This window comes from Kogia breviceps, chromosome 9, assembly GCF_026419965.1.
Source record: "Kogia breviceps isolate mKogBre1 chromosome 9, mKogBre1 haplotype 1, whole genome shotgun sequence".
NCBI classification, from domain to species: Eukaryota; Metazoa; Chordata; class Mammalia; order Artiodactyla; family Physeteridae; genus Kogia; species Kogia breviceps.
Window position 1 is genome coordinate 68,639,396 of NC_081318.1, and position 22,325 is coordinate 68,661,720.

At 35.6% G+C, this 22,325-nt stretch overlaps 1 protein-coding gene across 1 annotated transcript in view; it reads right to left on the reverse strand.

Annotated features, from left to right (window-relative positions):
* Positions 1-16,876, reverse strand: part of MEOX2 (mesenchyme homeobox 2) — a 64,356-nt gene extending 47,480 nt beyond the window's left edge. The window contains exon 1 of the mRNA XM_059073961.2: positions 15,881-16,876. Within this exon, the coding sequence (XP_058929944.1) occupies positions 15,881-16,394 (514 nt within the window). The 5' untranslated portion in view covers positions 16,395-16,876. The remainder of the gene's footprint in view (positions 1-15,880) is intronic.
* Positions 16,877-22,325: the final 5,449 nt, after the last annotated feature.

Consider the following 22,325-nt stretch of genomic DNA (forward strand, 5'->3'; position numbering starts at 1 on the left):
CTATACTTCACTTTTCCTTGCATTTGCTCTTTGCTAATGCCAAGATGAATATTTTATCCTCATTTTCTTCCCCCAAAGTTAAAAATCTTCTCTAATACACTCTTCTGTTTGTCAGCTACCTGACTTGCAATTCTGGAATTCATACCAGGGACTATAAAAGACCAAATCTTTTGAGAGGCTTTAAAAGTTAATAATTCTTTGTCATTAATTGCCACTGTCTGATTCTATTAAGTTTTCATACTTTCCCCCTGGAAAATCTAGCCTAATTCCTGGCATGTTCCCCACCCGTTCCCAGAAAAATGCTCTCCTCCCTATTCCTCAAGAGGCCTCGAAGAATCTCCCTAGTTGACCTTACATTTTTGAATATGCTTTCATTGTTTGCCTTCCCACTTCCAAAATTCTATTATTTTTTACATTCACATTCATCATTATGTTGTGATTTACTTCGTTTTAATTCTGCATTTATAATTCAACAATTTAACATCTCTCATTTTGCTTTTATTTTGGTAAGTGCCCAAATCCCACATTACACATTATGTTTAATTAACCATTATTTTAAGGTACACTTTGGCCTTTTCAAACCCATGAATGTATCTTATTTTAGTAAACATGTGGTTGAGTAAAGCAAGCATTTATCCAAGAAATCTTTTAGCAAAGTAATGCTCCTTACATTTTAATTTCAGATATTTTTCAACGTTTACAGCTATACTTTTAACTGAATTTGGCTTTGTGTGGTATTTGAATTCTCACTATCTTTCTCTACTTGAGAAGGTTCCCATTCTTGATGACTCTTTCAATAGCCGAAGAGTCAGAAAGCTTGTCTTTTTGTCTAGAAGCACTGTTCAAGTGGACTTTCTAACAGATTGAAATGTTCTATAACTGCACTACATTCGCCAATTAGCCACATGTGGCTAGTGAGTATTTGGAATGTGTTTACTGACACAAAGGAACTGGTTTTTAAATTTAATCAACTTTAATTAATTAAAATTTAAATAGTCATATATAGCTAGCGACTACCATACTACACAGCATAGGAGAGTATTATGATTATTGGTGATAAACAGAGATATACAAATAGCCATTTCTAAGAAATGTGTAATATTTTATTGAGCAACCGTGTCTAACATTGCTCTCCATGGGCAGAAAAGGGTAAGGTTTAGAATACAGAGTCCCTGCTCCTCATAGCTTTTTAACCTAGAAACAAGAGTATTCCATCGGTAGTTCTCTGTCTTGGCTATACATTAGATCACTTGAGAGCTTTTTAAAAGTATCAGTGTTCAGATGAAATAACAAGAAATCTGAGATTTGTTTCAAAGTAATTGGAACAAGGTAAGAGAGGAATGGAATGGTATAAATGAGTTAAGATTTGCCACATGTTAATCTATATTGAACATGATGGGCACCTGAGGGTTCATTATACTATTATCTCTATTCTTTTAATGATATAATTTTCCATTATAAAATTTTAAAAATTCCAGCTCTGCTTTAGATTAACTTAATCATACTCTATGAGGCACGAGAATTTTTCAAGATTGCCCAGATCATTCCAATGTAACATCAGTGTTGGGAGTTACTGGTCTTAATAAAGTAATCTCATGATACCATGTTAATGAAAAGGTCCAGAAGCATGGAAAATCTGAAAGTTATTTTTCTTTATGAGCTGAAGGAATTGTTAAAGTAGAATCAGTATCAGCGTCATGGATAACAGATTTTTTTTTAAATTGTCAAAATGTTTTGCAATATGGATTAATTTTACCTCTTTTACAGAAATAAATGCTAACTTACTTGAATTAGTAGACTTACTGCAAACTTTCTTTTCATGAGACAGCTCATGTGATGTGTGACTAAGCTCAAAACCACAAGTGAGATGATTTGTTGTTGTTTTGTTTTTTATGGTATGCGGGCCTCTCACTGCTGTGGCCTCTCCCGATGTGGAGCACAGGCCCCGGACGCGCAGGCTCAGTGGCCATGGCTCACGGGCCCAGCCGCTCCACGGCATGTGGGATCTTCCCGGACCAGGGCACGAACCCGTGTCCCCTGCATCGGCAGGCGGACTCTCAACCACTGCGCCACCAGGGAAGCCTGAGATGATTTTTTTTAGCCTGCCCACTTCTCGCTGTCATTGCTCTTTCCTTACTAGCCAGACCAACTCATGTGTGGTCACTTGTCAGTGTCTTGGATCCACATTGTCTAATCACATACCATTGTTTGAATCTGGTTAACCAGTCATACTTAAAGCAGAATGATACAGGCTGAGGCATCATGGATTGAATCAGCATCACAGTATCAAGGCACTCAGAAAAGGGATTTTTCATTTCTTTTTAAAAATTCAGCATACTTGAAAAATTTGAAAATTATCTACCTTCTTTTTCAAATCACCATTTGTGCCACTATCCAACACTACAATACTGATTGATCAATACTCCATATTTTCCTGAAATGCCTGATAATTTCAAGTTTAATTTAATTTTTTGGCTTTGTTAGACAGACATTTTAAGTACTATGATTACTTGGTTGTATGTAATGTGCAAAAGCTCAACAATTCACAGCATAACTGCACAGAATTTTCATAAAATCTCGCCGCACCCCAAAATAATGGAATAAGACATTTCTATACAGTAGTTAATGGGAAACTGGGCTTAACAATCACTAAATTGTTGAAAGTATATGCACCTTACCTTTTAAAATGTAGATGATTTTCGCTGATTTATAATAAAGTTTCTAATAAATGAGTATTTATTTTTGTCTCGATTAATTCACAAATGGTAAGTATATGCCATGTAATCAAAGGTATTTCACTTTAGAAAGCATCCATAAAAATCATTCAGAAACAAATACAGATAATTACTTAAAGTCAATATTCATTAAACTCCCTTATGGATTGACCAACAATCTTCTGAATTTGCCCAACTACTAGAATCCTGGAACCAAGAGTCTCAGAAAACCCCTGATACAAACAATTCATTCAACATTAGTGAAGCATTTTCTATGCCACAGATGGCATTTACCAAGCACTTCTATGCACCTATCCTAATGCTGGATACCACATTAAAAGAAAAAGAAGATAGACTTTTTCTTTGGGAATACATGTAATTCAAATCAAAGACTAGAGACATGCAAAATAAAACAGCAAATTTAACTGTGTTGTTATGCAGAATACAGACATTAATGTGGTAAGAGAAATGCAGTCATTAGCTTAGGGTGGTATTGACCTGAGAAGGTGTCACAAGCTGTATATTAATGAAAATAATATATACATATTGGAAAAAGATATTACAGGCTTCAGAATCAAAATACAAAATAAATCTGGCAGGCAGCATAGAGCTAAATACACACACACATACACACATACACACAAGAGTGCAATAGAACTAGTGAAATCTGAATAAGATTAGTGGATTTTACCAATGTCAGTTCCTGGTTGTATAACTATATTACAATATTAACACTGGGGAAAACTAAGTAAAGGGTATCGAGATCCCTCTGTATTATTTCTTACAACTATATGTGATTATACAATTTTCTCAAAATAATAAACTTTTTAAAAAGGGGTAGATATAAACAAAATTTATTGAGGAAATATTGGTTAAAAAAAAAGCAATATCAACAAAACTGGCCCTGCTGGTCAACAAAGCCTTTAATGACTGAGTTGGGAGATTGTAGATGGAATCCTATTAATATATATCCCTAAATTTTTAGCAGAAGAAATTGGATAGTAAGTAATATGTAGCATGTCTTGTCAAATGGAAGATGCAGAAAATCTTGTGGGAAAAATTCTTGAATGAAATTATGACTATATATATTTAGGTACCCACATTAGGAATTATCAGAACACAGTTTTTTGGGGTTTTTTTTTTTGTGGTACGCGGGCCTCTCACTGTTGTGGCCTCTTCCGTTGCGGAGTGCAGGCTCAGCGGCCAGGGCTCACGGGCCCAGCAGCTCCGCGGCATGTGGAGTCTTCCAGGTCCCGGGCACAAACCCGTGTCCCCTGCATCGGCAGGCAGACTCTCAACCACTGTGCCACCAGGGAAGCCCCAGAACACAGTTTTAAAGTAATATTTCACATTGTACTCCAAAGACTAAATGAAAGATGACTTTGTCAGAAAAAAACTTCTCTAAATATATCTATCAGATTTTATATGTAATATGTATGAGATTATATTATATATTTAATTGTATGTAATATATAACATATAATTAGATATAAATGATATTAAACAAAAAGTAATTGCACACAAGAAGCAGTACAAGTAAAACCTAGTGGTATATCATTGACGACCATTAGCCACTCCATGCATATGCATCAAAGCCTATAATTAAACATTCATATTGTCAGTGTAGAATACTTTCAGTTTAATGCAGAATTCCAAGAAGAGGAATGACAAAGTCGAAATATTACTATATGTTGAATGTAGGATTTCATTAGGGAAGAATGAGCAGAAGTAAAGATATTTGGAAGAGAGAGCTACATCAGAAATTCTGGAGAGAGAACAAAATTAAGTGCAAGAAACATCAAAGTAGGAATACGAAAAATAATATAGAGTGATATGCAATAGAATGGATTTGGCCTGAGCTGTGTAGGAAAAGGCGGCATGACTGACTTTGAATTTAAGTCTAGTGGAAAAGGAGTAGAAAATCATCAATTGAGACCATTAACATGAAGGGATTTTGACTGTAAATTAAAATGAACTACGTAGAAGAGGAATTATTTTTTATCACTTTGGAAATAGAGTTGTGTTTAGACAAAAGAGGAAAAAAATTCTTGGAAGAACCAAGTGTATATTTTATGTTTAATTTTGTTTTCGAGGGTCTAGTAAGAACTAAGGATCTGGAATTACTATGAGAGGTCGGTGTTAGAGTGTTCCAGAGGTTACACGGTTCACTGTATTGGGGAGAAGCACATGGGTCTGGTGTTTACAGATGATGGGGAAGATGGGTGTCAGCAGAACAGGAGGAGAAACAAGGAAGGCACATCTGGTTAGCAAAAGCAAAAAATGGTCAATCATTAACATTTTTTAGTATCTTCTGGGCAAAAAAAAAGATTGTATTCAATTAAAAAATAACATCAATAATTATTTTTAAATGGAGTTAAAGTTAAGACTTGAGACAAGGGAAAGTTGCTTGGTGTCTACTTGTAGCTATTTATTACATTGCACACAAAATGCAAATATGTTATAGGTAAAGCCCAATTAAATAAAATCTACTAGTATTGCATTAAACATTTTAAAACAGGAGACAGGTTCTTCAGTTCACAAGTGGCTACCCAAAATATGATTCCCTTTATATAAATACCTATTACCTATAGATATCATATAGCAAAGTCCATCTGCACAATACCATATATTAAACTTAAAATGCTATGGTTTATTGTACAAGGTGTCAAAAATATGCAGGCACAATGGTAACCCATAGCAAGAACTACATCAGGAAACTGAAGCTAAGAAAGAATAACAGTGTTCATATTTATAAAACAAGAATGAAAAATGACCAAGGTCATCATAAATTCAGATTCAGAGAGAGGTAGTTTACACCCAGGTAAAGCATTTTGCCAAATTTTTATTCACTCAAAAGCAGTAGCCAACATTTTAAATGAGCTGAAATTTACTTTCATTGGGAAGACTAAACCTTAAAGTTTCAAAATATGATATGAGATTTTCCTTTTAAGGGCACTAGGCTGAAGTTAAGATATGGAAGTTCAGTTGGTACTACTTGGCTGAGTGCACAGACATTACTCAACTTCTCTGGGTGCACTCTCTCATCTAGAAGATACATTAATTGAACTGCGTGATGCCTTGGGTCTCTTCTAGTGTCCTGATAATTCTGATTCTAATCATCTGTTGAAACATTATCGATTATAAGTCATTTAGAAAACTGACAAATCAAGCCTACCCTTGAAACCCAAGAGGAACGAAATAGTTGATGAAGTTGGCTCTTTCTTGTTGCTTCTGTGTATTACTGAACATGTAATGTTTTGTTTTCTTCCTGTACCCCTGTCCCTACCACCTCTCAGCCCTCCCATTATCTAGCAGAGAAGTAATCAATAGTCCTTTAAAACTCTCTCATTTTAGGGATTAAATTGCTGTCAATCTAAGAGCTTTGAAAGAGTTAGCTCTTGACATTTAGAATTTTAATGTAGTATTTGATTCTACTATTTATTCAAAAACAACTGCCACAGAGCATCACATATAATAATCTAAAATTTCCCTGAAATACATTTCTGAATTCGCCACATTAAATTGTGGGCGTAGGAGAGGTGAGTAAGCTGAATAGAACAAAACTAGCCAATCACCCAGGACTTACAACTTGGGCAGGTTTTGTTCTCTATTGCCTCAACCTAAGCAATAATTCTCAGGAATTTATTAAATATAAATAAATAAACAAACAAATAAATAATCATTTCCTTTGAAAAAATGACTTATCACCATTATAAAACTGTTTTTATGCATTTTATGTGAGATATAATACATTTTTAGTTTTTTGTAACATTTGCATATTTACCATTCATGAGGGTCTCCAAATGGAACCATCAAAAATAACATAGGGCTATAATATGTAAATTCTCTCAGCAATGAACTTTATAACACAGCAGAAAAATGTCAAGTCCAACTTCCTAGTTAACAACGGCAAGAGAGACCTGATATTTTATTTTCATATTTAAAACCCTTTGGTTTAAGCTCTGTTCCCTCTTGACTAAATACCCCTTTGTACATTCCTCTTGAAAACAGGTGTTCGATGGAGAAGTGGTAGGAGACATTTGAGAAAGGTTAGGAGATGTCCAAACAAAAAGGGTAAAGAATGGGAATCTTAAGGGTTATTAAGTGAAGGAAACTTGAGTCTCTTCCACAGCTTGGTCTAAAACTCATCCTACATTTCAGGAAAATGGCATGCGCCATAATTCTAGGGACAGTTGCAGATTATTTTAAATAGCAATCTCAGGCAAGCAACATCTCCTACAGTAATATTTGCAGTAAAGTACAAATAAACAGGCAACATAAGACAGAGATTGTTTCCAGATGGTGTATACCCACAACATAATTGCACCTACATTGATAGAAGATAAAAATAACAACACTTACTGAGCCAGACATTGTTTTAAGTACTTTATGTTTACTGACTCACTTTAATTTTTAGGAAACTACACTACAGAGAAGTTAAATCATAGTTAGAAGAGACAGAAGGATCTGTTGTGTTGTCCCAGATCAACTCTTGACATTTCTCTTCTATGGCCTGCATTCCTTTAGGTTGACCTCTATGGATTTTATCCACCGAGACCTCTGGGATCTGTTTCTCTGTATTCTGATTATATCTGGCCAGTGGGAGACAAGAGAAGGAGATGGGAAGGCATGCAGAGAGGCTACTGCATGATATTTGAGATTAGCTGCAATCTTCCACCTGAAGTCCCAACTTTGCTGGAAGGCTTCTGTCCTGCTGCTCTTACTGGATTCCAGATCCGTGTAAAAGCTCCCTCTATTTTGTCAGGTTTACAGGCGTTAATGTTTTCCAATTGTGGACAGGCTCTGAGTGATGCCCCATCCTGCTGCTTCCCGACACACTGTCCACCATTAAATAGTCACCATCAACCTCCCTTCAGTTATTGCTATGGGTGAGCCACCTATTTCCTTGTCTAATAGGATAACAAAGAAATAAGATAAATCCTTCATAATCTATAAGCTACTGACTAAAAATGAAAAAAAAAGTAGTATTGCTGTTTCTTCTTATTTTCCCAAACATCTGGGTATCCAAGAAAAAATGGGGTGCTCTACTTCTAGGAACAAAGAATAGTTCTGGAAGAAAAGGCCTCCACAAGTCCCTGAATTTTGAAGGTAAATGTTCAAAAGATAGTAATCCTGGAAATGTGTGTGGCAGCAGGCCCCTAAATTTGGGTGCCTAACCTCTGGTCTTCCTGTCATTTCAGTCTTTCTTAGTAGTTTACATGTAGATATTCTCTAGTTTAATGCATCCAGATCCATTTATACTACAAATAAGGAAAAAAAAAAACAACAAAGTAAATGTATCCTGTAGTTGGGGAGATTTTCATTGTTAAAGACATTGAAAATACTGAAAAACTCATTTCACCTTTGAAAATATTAAATAAGAAGGATATCACTTAAAAGTCAATGTATCCAGTTGGGAGTAAAGCTCTCTTTTGATGGTTCTTAAAATGTGAAAGCCATTTGCTAAATTACTGGCATCCTACAAAATCAAAGCTACTATTTATCAACTTAGTTCCCAGTAAGTTTTTGACGGCATAATTCTATTTTACTGAGCTGTGTATTTTAACTAACAAAATAAAATCAATATTTTGTGAAATTTACTGGGTATTCATTGTTTATTTGATAAGAGTCATTGGCCATTTTTTTAAACTAATAAGAATACACCTCAGTTTAGTTTGCTAGTTTTTCAGGAGGCTAAGAATACTCATCCAAAAGTTTCCTGTGCAGTACAGAAAGTTGTAAGAAGCCGCCTATACAGACACCGAATATATTTCACCACTACACTTGCAAATAACTATCATTTGCAAAAATAAGTTTTTATTTGGGTGTTATTTCTGGCAAAGCTTTAAGGCTATATTTTCAAAGAGCAAAACTCTAGGCCTTTAAAATTCTACTGGCATCCACCAACCCAAGCTGGACTCTCCTCTAGGTTTCCACAGAGCCTGAGAGAGAGATGACTTCATCTTAATCATTTTTCTTGCCCACAGTCATGTAAGATAACTGGGATATTTTTTTTTTCTTGCAGCATTATAAAATCTCTTGAAATGTGTGGAGAGAAAAACAAAGAAAACAGAAACTGCAGGGTGCTGGCAGATTTGATTTTATGACTAGCACTGATTATCAGCTTCAGCCTGTTGGACTCTCCTCACAGCCGTATGTGCTTCAAAATTAATATTTTATTTTGTAACTAGCACATTTAACATCATATTATCATCTCTAATGTGGATACTTTAGTTCAGATGATCTGTTATTAAGAAATTAAATTTGAAATTCTATCTATTAGTGTATATATACATTTATATAAATAATTCTTTTTCAATGTTTATTGTATTTTTTAACACCTTTATTGGAGTGTAATTGCTTTACAATGTTGTGTTAGTTTCTGGTGCATAACAAAGTGAATCAGTTATATGTATACAGTGTGCTTTAAGTGTAGCTGCCATGTCCTAGTTAATTCAGCACATTCACTGTTTTTTTATACCATTAACCTTTCTATTAAAATACAGTAGGGACTAAAAACTATAAAAAATAAACACCTTATATTCACAATTTCAACCAATACAGTCTATATAGCTTCAAGAAACATACCTATAACATCTTAGCAAGAAGGCTTATGAAAACAAACACTAGGATAGTTAAATGTTGGCTTGGCCAAAAAGTTCGTTCGGGTTTTTCTGTAAGATGTTACAGAAAAACCCGAACGAACTTTTTGCCCAACCCGATATATTTGAAACATTCTCATCGAATTGATTCTATGAAATTTTGAAGAGCAACGATTTCTGAATTTAAATCTTTAAACAAAACCCTAACATTTTCGCTACTACGAGTTATTACCTACTAAACATATTTGCAATAAAACTAAAAACTCCAAGGATGTAAGAATTAAGTCACCAAAATACACAAATATTTTAGAAGTATTAAACTTTTAAGGAAATGCTAACTTTTAAAAGTAACATAGGTATAATATCAGATAAACTGAAGATTAAATTTATTAATTTTTAAATCTATATAGTATAGAGAGCAAAGTAATTATTTTTGAAAGAATTTTCCCCATACACACCCCTTCCAAAAATGTGTTCTTATTAATACAGATTTCACCTGATTTTTCTTATTCATATGCACATGGAAGAGATCAAACAGCATATCATAAAATAATTTCAGAGCCCTATGAAAATCAATATTCCAAATTTGTACCAAAAAGTACCCAAATTACCAAATTTGGTACCAAAAAAGTACCAAATTTGCAGGCAGTAACACGTTAAATTCAGAAATATTATATTGCTGTGGAATGTGTGACATTATAAATAAAGGTTTCATGGATAAGGGGACTTTAATTGTATATTTAAAATTCCAAATATAAAGGAATATTAATAATTGACCCAATCAATTCCAAATGAAGGTATATTTTTACCAAGTGATTCTCAGTTAATTTAGTAAGAAGCATTTCAAAAGGTTTTAAAAAGAAATATTTACTCTGAAGTATGAAAAAACATCTGAAATTTATACAAATGGATTAATAGATATATTATTTATTAATTTGTATCATAAAATACTATCTAACACAATTCCTTAAAGGGAAAACAAATTCCTTACATTTTTGTAATGTACGTAGAAAATCATTAGAGAAAAGAGGATCCGATTTAAGTTACTTATGCCTCTACATAGGTAATGCAAATAGAAGCCTGGGATCTAAAATGACCTTTACTATTTTAAGTTTTACTTCACGAGAGTAATAAAATATTCTACAAGGTTTCTTCCAATTGAATTTTGAACCTCACCGATGACTATGATTTAGAAGTAGTGTGGAGAATGAGAGAGTGTTGTAACTCGTTTTTCTTTATTGTGTTACTCCATCTCTACTTGGGGGTTTCAGTTTGATACAGCTATTCCAATAAATAACCATAAAGGTATCATAACAAAAATTGGAAATATGTTAGTGTTTGATTTTCTTTATAAACTTTACAAAAAGCTTATTATTGATAACTAAACCATATTAATGACTAAAACACATGAGAGAAATAAGTTGTGACAATAAAATGTGTTTTGCTGTTTAAATATGAAAAATAGTAAATACATCATATCTAATACAATTTCTAGTTTGTGGACTTTGATCTTGGTTTGTGTTTTATCTTTTTTTTAAATGAAACCGTTGAAATCAGTCACCAATACAATGTAATTTAGCTGGCCACTCAATAATTAATCCTTCTTATTTTATGATTACAATCAAGTGGCAAAGAATTCTACTCCTGGTAGTCTTACTTCACGCGCTAATATATTTTCCTCACAAAATTTTTTATAATTATAAAAAACAACATGGCAAAAATGCAAAAAAATGAGAGACAAATCATCCACAACTATTAAGTCAACAAATACTAGCTAAGGAGTTCCTGTGTGTATTTTATTTGCTAATATCTTTTCACCCTTATCATTTATCACTCGTAAATGTTTGTAATAATTATAGCAATTCTTGGGAAAAAAACCTCACTCTGAAATTTTAAAAATAAATTACTGACGTGAACACAGTCTAAAACTAAACTATATTATAACACAGCCTAAAACTAAAATATATTATTGTATTATATGGTTTATTTTCATTTGAAATGAAAATCTAAGAAGCCATCACATTTTTTGTGTGTTTCTGGCTGCCATTTTTAATACAGTAAATAATGAAATTTCCCAGCATATACATATTTTAATATGGTAAATGAATAAAACTGGCACCATTACTAAGCTAAACACATGTAATAGATTTATATGTGGGGATTTTTTTTTTTTACATAATTCAGCTATTAATTCACACATAGGTTATTTCTTTTAAAAAAAGTTAATTCTTCTACTAAATATAGAATTAGTCTCTCAAGTTTCTCTGATTCTAAGGGGATGGGTTGTCTCTACTGTTATTTTATTTTTGTTTAAAATTAATTTCTTAAGACGGTTTAGCTCTTATAATAAAAATTATGTTATTATAAATTCCAACGCTGTGATGAAGGGTCTGTGTTTCCAAACACAGACAAACAAGGTAATGTTTAAAATATGTTTTTCAGTTTATTAGTGGCGATCAGCTTACTGTGTGCCAACATAATGGTTTCCATTGATAATTACTGTAAAAAAGATTAAAATTTTAAATACTTGGTAAAGGCTTTTTAACCCATATGAAAGTTTTAGCAGTGTCATGTATTACATTTGATGCTTTTCCTTTTCAAATCAACTATAAATAAAGATATTTACGGAGAAATAGAAACTATTTCAGTATTTATTTGCATTCTTCCTTCCATCCACTGCTGACTTTCCACAATAAAGAGTCTTGATTCTAAACGAGTTGCTGCTCTTGACTTTTGAGTGTAATCATTTGAGAATGCTCATGTAGGTCAATGGTACTTAGCAGTTTTTTAATCTCAGGTCATCGTTTAAAAATGTTCACACCTAAAATTAATCTACCACTCCAAGAAAAAGACTGAAAATGGTACTTTTTAAATTCCATAGATTCAAGGCCCTTAATTCTTCAATACTGTCCTATAATCATCTATATCCAAAAGACTGTATTTTAAATTCTAAAGCAAATACTAAAAAGTCATCATCCAGCAACACAGAGATGAATAATAAAGTAACTTTTTTTCTTTCAGAAAACATGACGATAGAAATATCAAGAAAAAAGTGTAATATAAGTCTAGAGTTAGGGTAGGTATGACATTACTCTGTATTTAATTTCTAGCATATTAACATAATACTTGTGTATCATTCTGCAGAGCCAGGCATACAGACAGACATAATTTGACAACAGGTATTTTATGATCTTGTAGCTATAATAAAATATTTACAATTTTACAAGAAACTAATAGGATTCAAAACCTTGTAAAATCACTACCCTCGAATCACTCCCTTCCTTTTTGATATAATTTTGATTTTTTATAAAATTAATTAATTTGAATATAAAATACTTACATATTTATACTGTATATTACCTGCATAAAAACTAAAGTTAGATTGATTAATCTATTTTGGTGATATTAACTGAAAGTAGGCAGTTTATACTTATTACTACATTGCTTGGTGAACAATAAAAGTAACTGAAGCTAAGTAATTCACACTATTTATAGACATTTTTTCAGAATCACCTGTTTTGTATAGATTGTTTTAAGTACAGTTGTAAAGTTTTGATTTTTAAGAGTTCCTCTGAAGGCATGGCAGATGTTGGTTTTGCTAATAGTGCTGGAAAGCACAGGTTCAAAGTTGCAAATATGCTTAACACATATAAAAAAATAGTGTGATTTTCTATTAAACTTCGTTGTTTTCAATTGTCAGTAAACTATAATGGAAGCCTAAAGTCGATAAGTATTTCCTTCTAGACCCTTAAACTTCTTGAGTTTGTATATGCATGTGTTCACGTGTGTTTGGGAAGGGGAACACATGTAAATGCAGACTGGAAAATGTTACGTATTATAGTTTTAGCATCAGTACCATGGATAAATATTGGGGTGTTTTCCAGTATTTTCCAGGGCTTAAAATTCCATTAGAATTTCACACAGTCATACACATATTCAAACAATCTGGGTATGAGATGCAAGGATACAGAATTTTGGTTCCAACTTTGCCCTGGGTTTATGTATTACATTTACTCTCAACTAGAAATATACAGAAATTATAAACTGCCTAACAAAATATAAATGGTCTCTATAATGCATGATGTGAGTTTTGTCTAACACAATTTTAAAATTTCAAGAGTGCAGAAATTAATATAATTTTTTGCAAATATTGAAACATTAAAACTATGCTATAAGTAATGAGAGATATATGTGTTAACAATATGCCAAAATTACACTGACTTTGTACTTTGCTTTAGTTTCTGCTAGCTCAAGATGCCCTTACAATAATATGAAATGAAATAACTGTGAACGTAAATTATAGAAGACCAAATACAATTTCATTCCAGGAAAAAAGCTACCTTGAATTTAAATCTAGCTAAAGACCTAACAAATATTAATTAACTAAAATATTGAATTTAGCTAATTAAATTTTATTTTCAAAGAGTATACAGATATTTAACCAGAAACTATTGTTATATTTCTTTTTAGATAGCCAAGAGTTCTTTCAAAATATCTCATCAAAGAAAATGTTCATTCTAACTCCCCAGTGATTCTACCCCTGGTGATGGCTAATTGTATTTCCCGCTCAAGATGTAATCTATTAATACTTTATGTAGCTGATGAAAACTTTTGTTTGTTTTTCCAGGACTTTAATTACCAGCTTCAACATGAAAAAATAAACTTATTTTGCTATATGGTTATTTCCCACCAAAGCAGGGTAGCACTTGTTAATATAACCAATATTCTTAAGAAAGTTGTTATTAAAATAATTGAAGGGAACCAGTTCTTAGATCCCACTTTCCTTATTTCTCCTCAACCAGAATAACATATGCCTATATGAAAATTCAATTTGCCCTATGAGACTTAGGTGCATTGGCTCAGTTGAGGAAGCATATGAAACAATCCATCACATAGGTTTCTCACTGCAGAAAGTAAAATGAACAGTAAGAGCTTCTGGTAATTGCTAAAGTGCCGCTGACCAAACTGACCTCGGATCCTCTTATCCCAGAAAAGTTATATTGATATCAAATGCTAACTCTATAAAATGATCTCATTCTAAAATTGACTTTTTTTTTTCCTAATGAAGATGGAAACCTTGCTATGATTAACCTTTTAACTCTCTGTCCGAAGAGTGTTTCACTTATGGTTAGTAAAAACCATTAAAATGCGTGATACTGCTGGCAGCTTTCTTGGATATAAACTAATTTGTGATGGGGCATTAGAAGTTCACCCGACCTTGGAATGTAAAAGTCAGATTTTAAGTTTGTGATAGAAGAATCCATCCGATACTAACGCTTAAGAATAACTGTTACCATTGCTGCAAAAGAACATGGAATATGCGGCTCATTCGTTGTCATTCATGTGGGATCTTACCTAAAGCATTATAAAGGATAGACATTTTTCAGTCTTTCAAACCAATATCTGGAATTATCTTCCAGGACTGTTAAACCAATTCCGCAAAGAAAGAAAATATGTAAATATTATATTAAACAAACGACAGCTTTCGAAAAGACGGAACGCAGGCTGCACTATAGCTACAGAAGAAAACTCACAACCTCCTTAATTATAAAGCATCTTTTAACAATTTCATAAGGATATAGATAGGTCAGGGCTTTGATGAGTTGCCTGCAAAACTTCAGTTTCTCTGGACTGCTCAAATTTAGTTGGCAGCCTGTGCCTTCAGGCATCCGCATGCAGTAAGGTTCCCCTTTTGCGTGGCGGCTCAAGTTATCCCCACGTAGGTCTGAGCCTCCTGCGCACACACACCCTCCAGTACCAGCGCTACCCGGGTTGATGTTTGTTTCCCAGTACTTGTTTCCGATAATACTCACCTGGAGGAGAATTTTACTTTCCACTTTAAAAACTTAGATTTTCTTTTTGGTTAGCATCACATAAATACAACTACTATTAAGAATCGTCTTTCTTCAAGGGTCTGAGCATGTATTTAGTTACAATTCTTTGGCATTCCTTAAAATCCTCTGAATTCCTAGACTGTCTTCTTCCCCAAGAAAGGGAAATTTTTACCATTTGGAATAGGGTGCTATTTAAAGAACTCTGAAATCAGAATTTAAAAAAAAAAAAAAAAACGAAAACTTTTTTCTCATATGCTCTGCCAAGTTCCATTGCAAGTTCCAACTATTGTGCAATAATTTGGAAATCCAGTTAACGATGGGAAAAATCTAGCCACTCAGAGTCGGGAAACTTGCAATGGAAAAGTCAAGGAACTGCACCCGCACGCACGGCCAGCGGACGCTGCATCCCAGGGTGCAATCCTCTCCCCATCGCTCAGATGGAAGGTCACGCTTCGCAATCGATTTCACATACTTGTCACTTGTCCTTTTTTCTTAACGCTCTGGTAAACTAGTTTGAATCTTGGAGAGCTTAACGCAGTTGGCTGAGTGTTGCGCTCGGAGAAACACGTGCCCCCAAAATAAAAGGACCAAAGCAGCCTCGCCGAATTTGGCGGCGAGGAGCCAGGGAGGAAAGACGTGTACCATAACGCCCGCCGCCTCATTCTAGTGAGAGAATCTTCCCAGTCAACTCTCCGCCCCCTTTCGCCGAGGGTGCCCGGCGCGCCCTTACCTGAGCTATCGCTTTTCCTCTTGCCGCCACTTCTCTTCTCCGCCTCCGCGGGTGACAGCGCCTGGCGGCCGTAGTCCCCTGGCGGGCACGCGGCCCCGGTCGGGGTGCTGGAGCCCAAGCTGGAAGAGTTGGAACACAGGACCGGCGGGCTGCTTCCCAGCTCCGGGGGCCCTCCCGAGTCCGGCTGGAGGCAGAGGCTGTGCCGAGCCGCGCTTGGCGGGGAGGACATCTGCGGGAGGTGCCAGTTGGTTTGCAGAGCCTGGTGCTGCTGCTGCTGGTGGTGGTGGTGGTGATGGTGGTGGTGGTGGTGGTGCCCCCTGTGATGCTGGCTGGCAAACATGCCCTCCTCGTTGGGGTATCCCGCGATTATGCAAGACGAGGAAGAAGTGGAGAGCTCGGGATAGGACATATGGTCAGATCTTCCATGGAGGGCGAGAGAGGACTGGGAGAACGGGTGCAAGCCTTGCGCGGTGGCGTGAGGGCTGCGCAGGCAGCCAAAGAGCGGGTGTTCCATAGCATGCAAGTCTCGGGTTCCAGGCAGAAGACTTCACGACGGTTCCAAACGCCACCAACCCTCTGTTACTTTTCCCTGGAAACCGTGTGACTTTTCCCCCTCCCAAAGCAATAGCCGCCCGCGTTTCAGCAGAGCTCGGATAATCCCGGTCCTGAGCCCTAGCGGCCAGTCTCCTTTACATATAAACACTCGGACCTGGAGGAGCTTCCCTCCGAGCTACTCAGATGTTAAGAGTAGGAGAGGTTGAAGCCAAAAGAAGGTGGTCCCAGAGAACTGCTTTCAAGGGGAAACGGCTCTGAGAGGTTATAAATAGAGTGTAACGTGAGCTGGGGGCTGGCTTAGGAGCCCAGTGCTGACCACATGCGAACTCCCTCCAAAACTCCGGCTCAGTCCGCGCCATGCGCTCGCAGTTCCACTTCCTATCGCCGGCTGGACGCACGCAGCGCGCCCACGCCCGCCCGCCCCTGCCAACAGCCGGGACTGCAAGCGGCGCGCCTGGCGCCCAAACCCGAGCCCCGGCGGGCAGCGGCTCCCCTTCCCACTCCATCGGCCAGGCCGCGCCGCCGCGCCCGCCGGCCCCAACCCCGCACCCAGGGTCCGACCTGCTCACTGCTCTCATGAAAGGTGTCTTGTCAGTGCCCCTTGGGCACTGTCACCTGCAGAAAAGCTTGGGCTGCTCCTAACTGTGGAGGAGCACCAGTAGGATTAAGGAAAAAGACCAGAGCTAGCTTGGCGCGCGCTCAGATAAGTTTCTCAAACTTCACATCAACTCGTGCCCTGTGCGCAGGGGCACTACTAGCTTTTTACAGCCGGTGTCTGTGGGTGGGCTGTTAATGGGCTGGGACGTCAGATCCGAGGATGTAGGGAAGTGACCCACGAGCAAAGAAAGGGCCATTTTCGGTGCTGCAAGGAACGAGACCCGGTGGGGTGGTAGGAAGCATGGGGCGGTGACAGTTGCAGATGTCCTGGCTCTGGCATCCTCACCTGCGGTGCCAGGTGGGGTCTTTTCCTCTGCTTTCCGCAAATGTCCTCCCTCCCGATTTCCTAGTCCCACTCCATTTCCTAGCCACTTGTCCACCAAGAAGAACTTTTCCTGGATCAGGAGTATTCTGAAGCGATTACGTCCCGGTCACAAGTGAAGTGTATATTGCACGCACATTTCCAGTCTTTTCCCTCAGGAGCCAGCCCACGTCCCCTTGCTTTCCTCCAGAAACCCATCTCTCTTCCGCTCAAAGATAAATCAGCTTAATCGCACCCCCCCCCCATGGTTCCATTTACTGAAAAAAAAATTGCACTTCGGTATCCCTTAAAGTTCGGGTCTCCCTGGTTACAATCTTGCATCATAGAAAATGAATTAGAAAACTTGCCACCAGTAAATTAACGCGAGTGGCGGCTGGGCTTTGATATCGTCACATGCTTGAGGGACGACACCGTCTGCTGGGGGCCAAGTCGTTTACACAAGGTAAGCACGCCGCCCGCTCATAATGAGCTGCAGAAACAGTCGCGTCCCTCCTGGGACGTGTCGCATCAGGAGAATATCGGCGCTCACCTATCCTGCCCGGGACCCCAAATGTGCCACCAGCAGCGTCAACCTGTTATTTTCATTGTCTCAGGTGTCCAGAGGACAGGGACCAGGTCTTTGAAGTTGTTAATGGGATTAATGGGTACAGCAAACTGGGCCAGACATCTGGTTTGAATTAGGAAAAAGTATTGATTAATCTTTGAGAAATGTCACCAAGGCAGAACCTTTTCCCTAGCCCCGTCCCTCAGGCTTCAGCCTGATCATCTCCCTTTTCTTTTAAGTTGTCCTGTAGAATAGTGGCTTCGCAATAAACCTTCACATCCGTGTCAAAGTTCGAATTGTTTTCCAGTGCTCAGAGGTGGGATAGGGTGGGGGTGATCAGGAATTCTGAGATTTGTAAGCGCTGCTTTCTTTAACGGAAATTGAGCCCTATTTTGAGGGAAATTAGTTTTGCAGACTTCGTAAAAAAAAAAAAAAAAAAAAAAAAAAAAGCTAAAACTTTTGTTCACCAGCTGCTCAACTTTTCAGTCTGGGTCTGAGCTGGAACCTGCTGCAAGCGTTTTACGGTAAGGCTTTCTTTGCCGATATGTTTTGGGAATCTAATATTGTTTTAGATTTCGAAAGGGGGTGTTCTTCACGTTGCACGCTTCTAAGGGTTTTAAGCGCTCGCAGGATGGCGTCCAGGGCTTAGATCTTAAGAATGTTTCTTCCTGCCACTCCCCACGCCCTTGGCTCTTTAAGGATAAAAAAGGAGGGGATATATTCTTCTAATATCGTCGGAATATTTTTTGAATTTTCATTGTGTTTATGGTTTCAATATGTCCTCTGATATTAAAAGTTATAAACTTCCTAAACTCGGGTAGCTCCTCTATGGATCCTGGGTGAAAGCATTAAAGGCTTTATCCAAAGAACAATTTAGGCAACCACCTCCATAAAGTCACCAGAAATATTTATATAATACTGTCTACTAAAAGTATTGTGGAAAATGTCAGACAAGACTAATTAAAGATACATTTGATTTGCACACATCAATAAAAAACATCCATAAAGGTCCTTTTGGTTTGCATTACAGTGGTTTAGAGGGAGAGACACAAGAAATGAATGGATTTGAATTTAACCAGTGTGTTGCAGGTAACCAGCAACTAGCAAACACACAGTTTTCCTCTCCAGGAGCTGCCACTTCTCCTTGAACCTGCCTTGTGACTGTGCTGGCTTTTATTCTCACTGTGTCAGATGTTAACAACATGTCCAGAAATTTCTTTACAACCTGTCTCAGTCAGTCAGCTGAGTGTGGGGCTAAAAGTCTGGTAAAGAAAAATTAGAAAAGATTAGAAAAGAAAGGAGTCTCTTTGAAAGGCACACAGTTAAAAGAAAGCTAGCAGAAAAGGTGTTTTTAAATGTAGACCCAAAACATATATCAGTAAACTTGATGTCTAATAGAAAGTATAATATAAGGAAAATGTTACTTGGAAGAGAAAAAGTGTGATTCAAAGGAAAAAAATGTAAAAAAAGCAGATCTTGATGCATTCCAGAATTAAATATGACTGGTTTGTTTTCTCTGAATTTCTAAATATGTATTAATTATTCCATAAAGTTTTTGTAAAGTCTCATTTCTTAGAATATTTGGAAAAACATAAAATATTAACTTTTATTTTCTAGGTCATAGATAATTTTTAATGCAATAATAACAGGAAAAATCCCTAGCATTTTCTATAATAGCTACATCACTGTCTACATCTATAAAACCCAATGTTGAAAGATGCCTTTTTACCTCAAATGGCTAATTTCATGGAGAATGGTAAAAATTACCAAATTTATTAGAGAATTTCTATAGCATTCATTTTAAACTATATATAGCATAGTATTTACCGTATATTTACAATATACTTGAATTTCTGTAAAAAATGTTTCATTAATAATAATATTTTATGCAAGATTTTGATATCAAGCAGCACATTATAACAAGAGGCTGAATATATGAAAAATGTAAGCTGCTCATCTTTTGTAGAAAACATGATCAAAATTATTTTAAACATGTGCTAAGCTCTTTAAACTTGATAAATGTGTATATCTATGATCCTTCTGCTTAATGAAATGATATTCAATAGTAAAGGCAGAGGTATTTTTTAATTAAGAATATTTTAAGGGGAAAACAACTTAAATTAAGCAAGCTGAAAAATTTATGTTTAAATTCTAAGACTCATGACGATTCTTTTAAGAGTTGCCATTCTTCTTTAAGTTTGTGACATGAGATATAATGGTAATAAAATATTTTGAATTAAAAATGATCTTTAGCTACAGATATTATACAACTTTATTTTGAATTTTACCTGCTAGATAAAATTGCCTTGGTAACATATAGTCATGATATATGAATTTAAGTATGGAAGATTATCTTGAAACCAGAATTTGTCTCTGAAAGTTTTGTTGAGAGTATAAATATTATTTCTGCTACACTTCTCCAAGAAATAAAGTCGGTTCTTTTGAAATAAAGAATTTTGAAAATATATTCAAAGATGCTAAATACTCAATGGTAATTTATGTGATTTATGATGTGCTCCATTTTACAGAACTTAAGAATTGCCTTTCTCCAGGAATCATGAACTATAAAATTTAAGGAAAAATTTGGCTATTGCATGTTATTTAGTGATTCTATATATTTTACTGATTTTTAAAATAAATTACTATTTTTACATAATAATTGGTGCTTTCACAGTAAAATCTGTTATCCTTCTACATATACTAGAAGACATGAATAACTATTCATTACTCTGAAAAGTATAAAATAATATTCAGCATAAGGTTTTTCTAATTTCTATCTCTTCCTACATTTAGATTTATGATTTCTTTTAGAAATTGGTTGTTTTCTTCAAGTGCCATATAGTAAATAATGTGCTGAAAACTAGCATGAAATATAGATTATGACTGATAATATTAAATTTATGATTTAATTAAAAATTCAAAATATATGCAGTCTTCCCTAATTCCAGTTGCTTTCCACATACATTTCATGAAGTCCTAATTATATATTTTGTTGCGGGGGTGTTCAAATTAGGAAGACAATGACTACCTCTCAAATTTCAAAAACTTCTAACTGAACTTCCTTTTGTCCATACGTCTTAAATCTAGAATTATTCAACAAAGTTACTTTAAAATGATGCATATGAGGAATAATTACATTCGATTCCTACATCTTCATTTGCACTCAACTTGTATGTTATTTTTAATGATAAAGTATGCATCTTAAATTTTTATAGTTGAAAATTGCCTCCTTTACATATCTAACTATAAGATGTAGAGGCATAAGAAAGCAAAACAGTTCCATAATGAAATGCTATTTATTACATTATATATTCTATACCATCAAACACATAGCATTACATTTCTATCCATATTTTATAGGAAATAAACCATTTCTCCCATGTCATAAAAAGCAATGTTATACTTTTAAGCAGATTGAATTTAGAACACGTTCATAAATCTTGGGGAAGAAAAATTCAATCAAAACTAAAGAGGGGAATTTTAGTTAAAACCTTAGTCTTCTGTTTTAAGTTTTCCAACTTGAAGAGTTTAACACAACTAATGTAATTTTGACACTATGGTAGGTTTTTCTTATGTGTTTTTATTTTTCATGCTTCATCAATTTGTAGCATGTTTTATTCTTAAAGTATCTCTTTCATTGTGAGCCTGGGTTTATGATTTGTATCACTAAAAACCTCTGTGTTTTAGCTGTGTTGGTATAGCTTCCCCAAAATATTCAACTGCACACTCCAATTTATATAATTCAGACTCGGCAAAGAAAGACCAGCTGCCTTTGATATCAACATTTGTGTTTATAGGAATAAAGGGAAAATTTTTTGCTTACCAAATAAAATGGAAAGTGCAGGCCAAATACAAGAGGTCTTATAACAAAATATTTTTAAGAGTTTAATATTAGTACTTTGATTCAGCTCAGATTTGTAAAAGATTTTGAGAAACGATCTGGAGTAATTTTATACAAGGTAATAGACATATGAAAATGGATCAAAACAAGAATGAAAATGACTAAATGACAAATATCTGCTTATGCCTCGGTTGACCTAAGAAATTAGAAGGATGATCAAAGGACAGATTAGGTCAAGGGAAAGCCAGAAGAAAGTATTTTAACAGGGGGAAAGGAAGAGAAATAAGATAAGCTTAAATATGCAGAAAATAATTCTATACTTGTAATTCATAAGCCATGTACACTTATAATAATGGTAAAAGGATCCCAGGAACATGTTTTAGTTTAACTGGAATTTTAAAAATAAGTAATCAGAAAGGTTTATGTTTAAACATATATATGGCATTTACATTTTTGACAAAAGTAATAAAAACAAAATACTGTTTGAGAAACAGTTTCAAGTAATCGCATGTGCATAATGTGAAAT